Source organism: Cicer arietinum, chromosome 2 (genome assembly GCF_000331145.2).
Source record: "Cicer arietinum cultivar CDC Frontier isolate Library 1 chromosome 2, Cicar.CDCFrontier_v2.0, whole genome shotgun sequence".
In the NCBI taxonomy this organism is placed as follows: domain Eukaryota; kingdom Viridiplantae; phylum Streptophyta; class Magnoliopsida; order Fabales; family Fabaceae; genus Cicer; species Cicer arietinum.
The window spans coordinates 40,675,382-40,685,667 of record NC_021161.2 but is presented as its reverse complement, the minus strand read 5'-3'; the positions used below and the strand labels follow the sequence as shown (position 1 = coordinate 40,685,667).

The 10,286-nt window shown below is 34.1% G+C and overlaps 2 protein-coding genes across 3 annotated transcripts in view; one reads left to right on the top strand and one right to left on the bottom strand.

The window, feature by feature from the left end:
- The first annotated feature begins 2,473 nt into the window (after positions 1–2,473).
- LOC140919446 (exocyst complex component EXO70B1-like) lies at positions 2,474–3,178 on the top strand. The gene is made up of 3 exons (XM_073365460.1): positions 2,474–2,630; positions 2,692–2,820; positions 2,898–3,178. The coding sequence occupies exons 1-3, from the start codon at positions 2,474–2,476 to the stop codon at positions 3,176–3,178; spliced, it is 567 nt and encodes a 188-aa protein (XP_073221561.1).
- Positions 3,179–5,706: 2,528 nt separating this feature from the next.
- Positions 5,707–10,286, bottom strand: part of LOC101500706 (uncharacterized) — a 30,344-nt gene continuing 25,764 nt past the window's right edge. For both annotated transcript variants that reach the window (XM_073365093.1, XM_004490611.4), the window contains one exon: positions 5,707–6,612. In XM_073365093.1, the coding sequence (XP_073221194.1) occupies positions 5,975–6,612 (638 nt within the window). In that variant the 3' untranslated portion in view covers positions 5,707–5,974. The remainder of the gene's footprint in view (positions 6,613–10,286) is intronic.

Here is a 10,286-nt window from a genome sequence, read left to right as displayed (position 1 = left end):
CTTGCCATCTTTTCCCTTTTGATTGTTGCCTCATCTTTGATGATTTCTTGAACCGCCTTGATTATTACCATTATGATCTTGTTAATTTCTTGCATTTGTGTTGTAATTTCTCCCTTTTCCACCTCTCCATTACCTCTACCTCTTTTGTCTTTGTTATTGGATTGTGCTTGTAGTGCATGACACGTCCCGTGCCAAATTTAAAAAAATAAATATAAAAATAAAAAAATATAATAATAATTAATAATAATAAATAAAAACAAATTAACCCCACTCCATTTTTGACAATTGTAACACTGATTGCTACTTTTATCAAACTTCTTCTTGCCATCTTTTCCCTTTTGATTGTTGCCTCATCTTTGATGATTTCTTGAACCGCCTTGATTATTACCATTATGATCTTGTTAATTTCTTGCATTTGTGTTGTAATTTCTCCCTTTTCCACCTCTCCATTACCTCTACCTCTTCCATAACTGTGAGTTGACGACGATCATCGTCATATATTTTTATAATGCTATTATTATTATTATTTTGTTCTTTTCTATATTAAAGTATTTATTGAAAAATTTGGGGAACACAACCTTTGAATTTTATCTCGATTTTGTCAATTATTTAATTTAACAGTCGTTGTTATATAATATGTTAGTAATTTTATTTACATATGAGTTAAAGTATTTAAATTTTGAATTGTTATGCGATTGAATATGTTTTTTTCATGAATTACGATGATGAAATGATTTTAAATGCGCGTTTTGGGAAATCGGTGTTATTGTTATTAAATCGTTAACTGCGTTAGGTGCACCTAGTTACCTCGTGTTGACTAGGGAGAGTTACCCGTTAGATGGAGCCACCCCTATGAGAAATGTCATCCGTAGGAGGAAATGGCTATCAACGCGATGTAAGCTCCCTAATTGATATGTGACGATGCGTTGCGGGATTGAGAGGAGAGGGCCATCCGTTAGATGGAGCCGCCCCTAAGGGAAAAGCCACCCTTAGGAGGAAAGGGCTATCAATGAGATAAAGTCGCCTCTTGGTTCTAAAAATTTGTATTGTTACTTGTTTGATTTTTATAATGATTTTAAGGTTGTTCATTTTGATTTCGTTTCGTTATTTACTGGATTTTTAATATTTCTGTCAAGCGATTAAACAGTTATTCGTGCCTTTTGTGTTTCCCTTCTAATTGATGGTGGTTGTTGTCTCCTCACTAAGTCTTTGTGACTTACCCCTTTATGTTGCTTACTTTTTTTCCAAACACCACTTTCATTTGCTTGCACCACTTATCATAGTTTTTCCCATTAAGAATTGGAAGATTTCTAGGGAAGTTTCCATTTGCCATGATCGAAACTTTTCTCTTGATACCACTGTTAGAAACTGATTTTAATCACTGTCATCTTGTACTCACACACACCTTTTAATGATGAAGATGAAAAGAATGATAGATGAGATTAAATGTGAAGATGTAAAATATGCACACTTCCTTATTTCATTGTATCATTGAAATTTATACATTCTAACTTCATGGCTTGTAACATTTAGTTAGTTACAACACACAAAACAGTAAGCTAATCAAACTGTAATTGAATTAACCACTTCAACAAGCTCTTCCTTCAACCATCTATTTGGAAAGTGGAATTTGTGTAAGATAATTCTTTACACTGTTTTCAGTTTCATTATCTGCCTCATGATTTTGTATGCAAATACATGGCAAAGTTCAAGAAGTCTCCGGTTCAAAACTCACAACATTTTTTATTTTGGCTATCACTTCAGTGTATTCATTTTTCTTCGATAAAGTGGTGAATGAAAACCAGATGCATAAAGCCTCATTTCATGTGCTTCCTTTGTTGTAATGTCGCTTACTTTTCGAAGCAGCAAACTCAGTGCGGATTCGAAATCGATATTTTCTATTTCTTCCTTGGATGTTTAATTGTTCAACTCATGAAGATTAAACTTCAGTTAGTTATTGTTGGAGCAGGTTTCAGTTATTCTCTTATTATTCTTCGTTCTTCTTTTTTTTTCATGGTAATTAACACAACAGAAAATGAGTATTTTGGGGTACAAGGTGAAAATTCAGTAGTCATTGAAATGAATTCACTAATACTACAACCTAGTAATGATATTTCTTCAATGATGCAACAACTTAGGAGTTGTATGAAGGCATTTCAACAGGAAAATTTGAATCTCATTTCTAGGTATTAGATTAACTAACTAGTGATTACATCACGAGTTACAATAAAACTTATATAACACAATTAACAAGTGTAACTAATTTCCATCTAGTCTTTTATATGATAGTAGGGTTAAAATTTAGTTAATAAAAATTGATGTATCTGATCGATATCATAAATTAGATAAATCAATTTTGATTGATTAAATACATCAACTTTTGTTGATAATTTTTTTATCTAATTGTCTCTTATAAAAAAGACGGGAGAAAGTCCGTGTCAAATGTAACTAACTAATTGATCTAATAACGCCTATGGAGCTAGTGAAGGCATACATTCAAGATAAGGGTGGATTAGTCGGTAAGTTTGATTTCGTGATGGATACTCTACCATTGCGAAAGATACATAATCTCCATGAAATTGTGAAGTTGATGGTATGCGCTGGGTATGAGAAAGAGTGCTCCGATGTACGTCAGTTGGTGGAGGATATTCTTGCAGGATTGTCTGATAAATAAAATATTTGGATTGCCAGAAGCAGTGGTTAACCTAGAGAATGAAAATGAAAAAGAGCAATATTTAGATACCATGTTTGATAGATGGATGATTGCTTTAGAGGTAGCTATGACGATATTGTTTCCCATTGAACAACAACTCTGCGATCGTATCTTATCGGGGTTCTCTGCTGCTGTTTCATTGATATTTGCCAAGAATCAACGTTTCAGCTACTGAATTTTGCAGATGCAGTTGCTTATGGGAGGGTTTCCAAATGGCATTTATTCAAAATGCTCGATATATTCGAGCATTTGAGTAATCTAATTCCGAAATTTCATAGTTTGTTCGCTGATTCATCATTATTGAACGAAGCAATCGCGGTTCAAAACATAATTGGAGAAGCTAGCAGAGACAATTTCATGGAAATGCACAATTTTATTGTTTCGCCTTATGGTCATCCTCATCAGATCACTGTCGAGATCATGAGTTACCTGGCTGCTGCCTGCATATCTCGGCCGATACTCTAACGAATTTTACAAGAATACCCCAAAGTTGCTAATGAAATGGAACCATCTTCTTTTTTCTCGACAGAAATGGAAAAGATAATGGAGATATAAGAGAGAAAGTTGTTGGGCAAGTCCAAAAACTACAAGGACCCTGCTTTACGCCATATTTTCATGTTGAATAATAGGTGGCACATAGAAGCTATAAATAAAAGCGCCAAATTGGAAACCAATTTGGGCAATGTTTGGTTCCAAAATAACAAAGAAAAAATCAAACAAAACTTTTTTGAGCTTTATATAAGAAGTTTGTGGAATAAGGTGTTGGACTTATTGAAGTTGGACAACAATGAAAATGTTACGTACAGAAGAGTTATTGAAAGAGAAACCCCATTTGTTCAAAAGCACTTTGATGAAATATGCAAAATTCAGTCCACTTGGTCTGTTTATGACAAGAAGCTAAAGAAAGAAATAATAACGGGTCGAAAATGTCTTTCTACCAGCGTACGGAACCTTCATTGCAAGGCTCAGATAAAACATTTGGCGTGTTTCATTTTTATTTTGCTTTAATGATTTTAGATGTTGTAATTAGGATTTTAAATGATTTTTAATCTACTTCAAGGACTTTAAAAGATTTTTTAATCAATTAAGATTCAATTGACTTTGTGCAATTTCTTTCGGAATAGATTTTTTATTTTATGTGTGAGAAATAAATTGTCAACAAATTTGTATTGTAAAACTCACACTACATGGTACCAGAAGCAACACCTATGAATTGAACGTGTTTTTAGCCAAGTCCCGTTTACTTTTCTTATTGTTACGTTTTTAAAGAAAAAATATAAATATGCAACAGAAAATCTCACCCGTATTTAATACAAATTTTTTTCAAGAATATAAACTTCCCTCTTTATCTTGCTGCCATAAAAAGTACCAACACATGTGAGTAATGTGATCAATTTAAAAAAGATTTTATGGTTGAGAAAAAATCTTCACAAATACTAACATTTAAATTGATTGTTATTAGTGGCCGAAAAAAATCTCACAAGAAATATTGTGGCTGAGAAATATTTGTTTAATTGATTGCAATTTTTGTGGCGGTAAAAAATGATTACTATTTCTAGAAAGGAAAAATGAAACTATTTCTCAAATGTTAAGACATAAGAATGTGGAATGTAATCACATATGCAGAACATGCTAAGGTATTTGTAAACTCAAAAGCTCAACTATTTTTTATCATCTGTCTTAAGCACGTAAGAAAATGAATGAGTAGATGAGTGCAATTTGGAACACTCTAAAAACTCATCATAAAGAATCCAGTCATATGAAAGAATCAAGAATAAACATTGGAGTCAGAACGTTTGAAATGTTTGAAATGACTCAAAGCGAAACCATTGATGAGATGAATTCATAATTCACTGGAAAAAATATACACATCTCAAGAAATAATTAGAAAAATTCTCAAAAGCTAGCCCAACAATTGGAAACAATCAAACAACATCAGTATCCAAAGTCTACTAAGGCTAAAAAAATATAGTAGATAAAGGTCATGTCGACTGAATTGTGTAAATACAAAAATTGAGAAGTTGTCTCAAATATTTTAGTGAAAAAACTCACCAAAGGTGAGGACTTGACATAATTCAATTTTGAGTAAACTAATATAAATCTTGTGTGCGATTCTTCTTTCTAAACTCTTTCCATTTAGCTTTACAAGTTCACACTATTCACACATCACTAAACTTATTATTCAATTATTTTCACACTAACATTTCATAAGATTCTCAAGTCAACTTTTTCTTATTTTTCCAAGTTATGAACTTCAGAACTATTTAACTATGTGCAGATTAATTTTTAAAAAGGGTTACAATTTAAACTCGCCAATTTTTTTGTAACATTGAATTATACTTTAATATCTTCACCAGTTGAAGATAGACTTCCTTGAAGCTATTTATATGAAGATTCCTCACGATGTGCATTCTCCTAAGCAGGGCCAGGTTTGCAAGCTTTTGAAGTCCTTCTATGGACTTAAGCAAGCCAGCCAGTCGACAATGGTTTGAGAAGCTTACTAATTTTTTACTTTCTTACAGTTTTGTTCAAGGGCAACCTAATCATACATTATTTTCCATAACCAGTGAAGGATCATTTACAACACTTCTTGTCTACGTGGACGACACTATTCTTCTTGGTACGTCACTTTCATTGCAGCTTTGAAAACAACTCCTGACAACACCTTTCATATCAAGGATATTGGTCAGCTCAAATATTCCTTGATTTGGAGGTAGCTCATTCTTCCATAGGAATTTCTTTAAGTCAATGGAAGTATTGCTTGGAGCTAGCTACTTGCATATTCTGGTTTGACAGGGTGCAAACTGTAAACCAGTCTCTACTCCCATTGATCCTACAGCCAGGTTTCATGAAGATTCTGGACCAGCCTTCTCTAACATTGCTGCTTACAGACGTCTAGTTGGTTAAAGCATGTCTCATAATACTATCTTCTCTTTCTATTTATTTAATGTAAGTTGTAATTATCATTTCAAAAGTAAAACCAAAAACTGACGTGCTAAAAGAGAAAGTTTTCAGTAGGATAAAATCTACAAAATTAATGTTACATATTATCATGTACTCTTACACACAATATGACATATTAACATATATGACCTATTCTAAAAGACTTTCAAATGAATCTTATTATGTTATTATGAGATTTATACATATAAAAAATTAAATAACTCTATTGAGATTAAGAAAACACTACAAAACACCAGGACGAAATAAAACAAAACAAAATGAAGAAATAACTATGATCCTTATCACAAATCAAATGACTCAATTGTTTTTCTTGTTTCCAAGAAACATATTATCGAGTATATCTTGAATGTCAAACATTCCATACTCAATATAATCGTAAGCTTTATTTTTAAGAAAATCCTGAAACCTCCCTATGAAGATTCCATAAGCTGGCAGCAAGATGTTTTTGAGAGTTGCAATTATTTGTTCTCTTAGATTCATATCATGAACAGACCAAATGCACTGAACTCTGCATATCTCTTTAAAGTGCATGTTGAACATACTGAGCTTTGTTTTCATCGAATCAACAGAGTCATTGATATCCAACTTTAAAAACTCCAGCACCTTATCCCATGAACTTCTTTGATAGAGTTCAAGGTTTTGTATCACTTTTGATCTAGTTTTTTTGAACCAAACATAGCCAAAAGTATCATATAAATCCCTTATTTTATTTGCCTGTTCTAAATACCTCCAACTATTCATCATGAAAAAATGACGCAAAGAAGGATCCACATATTTTTCAGACTCTGATGCCAATATGCACTCTACCAGCTCTATTGTCTTCTCCTTTTGTGACGGAAATGAAACAAGACTGATCACGATGGTTTTCATCATTGGATCATGATGCCCACCGTCGGCCGGAACAGCTAGCTTTGGCATAGAATTTATATATTCACCTGTAGAATTTGGTAAAATTTAGCATCACAATCCTTGATACATTCATAGACACTAAAATATCAGTGTAGCTTTTTAAATTTGAATTTGAATGTGAAACAATTAATTTCAGTAAACAAAATTCTTCTTTTAAAAAAAAATATTTTAACTCCATTTATTCATTATATTATGAATTATTGAGAGTGACATGTTGGCAAGGTGAACTAAGAACTAGAGTTTGTATGCATCAAGTAGGTTATGTTTTGTTAAACTTGTAATGATTTATAGTAATAGATATAATAGATGTGTTTGTTGCCACATTGATTGAATAAAGTCACGAAGACACTAACTTATCTCATTCCTCTTCATTTTTCCTCACCACCTAACACCATAAAAGGGGGTTGGCGGCATGAGGAGTCAAATTTGTTAGGTTGATTTGGTCCATTGCATTAATTTAGTATTAGACACATTTAGTTAATATAAGAGTATGTTATTGTAACACAAAACATAAAAGTTTTAAACCACTTGCAAAGGAAAAGACAAAGTAAAGAAGATACATTTCTAAATTTTAAGAGGTGAGTTTGAATCCTTAGATACGGAAGAGACGTAGTCTATTTCTAAATATTTTCAAGAGTTATTACCGTTTCAAATCAAATAAAAAGAAATGGAGAGAGAAGTTAGAAGATGTGAGAATTATTGAAAGATATAATGTTCGTTTGATCCAAAATTTGAGTATATTGTTGTGAGAATTGAGAAAACCAAATAATTTGAGATTATGACCATAGAACAACTTCAAAAATCCTTGCAAATTTATGAGGAAAAACACAAGAAGAAGTAAGAGGTCACCAAGAAAATCTTCAAGAAGCAACTAAAAAAGAAAGAAGAAAGTCTAGCAAATAAGATAAACCAACAAAGTCGAGGTAGAGGTCGAGCCAAAAATGTGGCTAGGATTTTTTGGACTTGGCATTGGAGGATGAGGTTCAAATTTCACTAGAAGTAGTTATGAGAAAGGAGAAATCACAACAAAAGGATGTTGAAAAGGCTACTTATAAATCTCCAGCAGGAAGAGGTAGAGGATTTGGTGGTAGAGGTCAGATACCAGCAGGAAGAGGTCAGGCTCGAGTGTTTGCTTTGACTCGTCAGGATGCTCAGATATCCAATGCAGTAGTTACAGGTATACTTTCTATTTGTTCTAGAGATGCTCATGTTTTGTTTGATCTTGAAGCTACACATTCTTTTGTATCCTCGTGGTTTGCTACTCGTCTTGGTAAATGTTCATCTTCTTTAGAAGAGCCTTTAGTTGTAGCTACACCTGTTGGAGGAAATTTACTTGCTAAGTCGGTGTATCGTTCTTGTGATATAACCATTGATGGCAAGGTGTTGTCGGTAGATTTAGTAGTTATTGACTTGATAGATTTTGATGTGATTTTGGGTATGGATTAGTTGGCTTTTCATCATGCCACTTTGGATTGTCATGACAAAGTGGTGAAGTTTGAGATACCGGGGCAATCAGTCTTCTCGTTTCAAAGAGAACGTTGTTGGGTACCACATAACTAAATCTCAGCCTTAGCAGCTAGCAAGTTAATGAGAAGAGGTTGTCAAGCGTACTTAGCCTTGGTAAGGGATACACAAGTGGCTGAAGAGAAATTGGAAAAAATTCCAATAGCATGTGAATTTCCAGATGTTTTTCCTGAAGAACTTCTCGGGTTACCACCTGATAGGGAGATTGAATTCTCTATAGACTTAGTTCCAAACACTCATCCTATATCCATACCTCCTTATCGTATAGCCCAGGCAGAACTTAAAGAGTTAAGGGAGCAACTTCAAGATTGGCAGCTAGCAAGTTAATGAGAAGAGGTTGTCAAGCGTACTTAGCCTTGGTAAGGGATACACAAGTGGCTGAAGAGAAATTGGAAAAAATTCCAATAGCATGTGAATTTCCAGATGTTTTTCCTGAAGAACTTCTTGGGTTACCACCTGATAGGGAGATCGAGTTCTCTATAGACTTAGTTCCTAACACTCATCCTATATCTATACCTCCTTATCGTATGGCACCAGCAGAACTTAAAGAGTTAAGGGGACAACTTCAAGATCTTCTTGATAAGGGTTTTATTCGTCCAAGTTCTTCTCCTTGGGGAGCACCCGTCTTATTTGTAAAGAAGAAAGATGGATCTATGCGGCTATGTGTAGACTACCGACAGTTGAATAAAGTAACTGTGAAGAATAAATATTTGTTACCCCGCATTAATGAGTTGTTTGATCAACTTCAAGGAGCTCAATGTTTTTCTAAGATTGATTTGCGGTCGGGGTATCACCAGTTGAAGATTAAGTGGGATGACATAACGAAGATAGCTTTCCGCACGCGTTATGGGCATTATGAATTTCTAGTTATGTCCTTTGGGCTTACTAATGCCCCAGCAGCTTTCATGGATTTGATGAATCACGTTTTTAAACCATTCTTGGATCAATTTGTGATTGTGTTTATTGATGATATCCTTGTTTATTCCAAGAGTAAAGAAGAACACGAGCGACATTTAAGGTTGGTTTTGCAAACCTTAAGAGATAAACAATTATATGCCAAATTCTCAAAATGTCAGTTTTGGCTGGATAGTGTGGCATTTTTAGGTCATGTTGTGTCTAAGAACGGAATAAGCGTTGATCCAAGTAAGGTGAAAGCAGTCCAGAATTGGCACAGACCTACCACAGTGAAGGAGATTCGGAGTTTTCTTGGCTTAGCTGGTTATTATCGACGTTTTGTGAAAGATTTCTCAAAGATTGCATCTTCGTTGACTAAGTTAACCCAGAAGAAAGTTGAGTTCCAATGGACTGATGCATGTGAGGAAAACTTTCAAAAATTGAAGGAGTACTTGACGTCAGCACCTATTTTGGCATTACCTGTAGGTGGTGAAAGTTATGCAGTTTATTCTGATGCTTCTAGAGTTGGTCTCGGTTGTGTACTTATGCAACAAAGTAAAGTTATTGCATATGCATCTAGACAACTCAAGAGGCATGAGGTGAACTATCCCACACATGATTTGGAAATGGTTGCCGTTATTTTTGCTCTTAAGATTTGGAGGCACTATCTATATGGTGAAACTTGTGAGATTTATACCGACCATAAAAGTCTTAAGTATATCTTTCAGCAACGAGACTTAAATTTAAGACAAATAAGGTGGATGGAACTCTTGAAAGATTATGATTGCACAATCTTATACTGATAAGAGACAACTCAAAGTAGGCAAAAATCTTATTCTGATAAGAGATGTCGTCCCTTAGAATTTTCAGTGGGAGAACATGTATTTTCTAATTACCTCGTTGTGATTAGGGAGAGTTACCCGTTAGATGGAGCCGCCCCTATGAGAAATATTGTCCGTAGGAGGAAAGGGCTATCAGCGAGATGTAAGCTCCCTAATTGATAAGTAATGATGCGTTGCGGGAATTGAGAGGAGAGGGCCATCCGTTAGATGTAGCCGACCCTAAGGGAAATGTCACCCTTAGGAGGAAAGTTCTATCAATGAGATAAAGCCGCCTCTTGGTTCTAAAAATTTGTATTGTTACTTGTTTGATTTTTATAATGATTTTAAGGTTGTTCATTTTGATTTCGTTTCGTTATTCACTGGATTTTTAATATTTCTGTCAAGCGATTAAACAGTTATTCGTGCCTTTTGTGTTTCCCTTCTAATTGATGGTGGTTGTT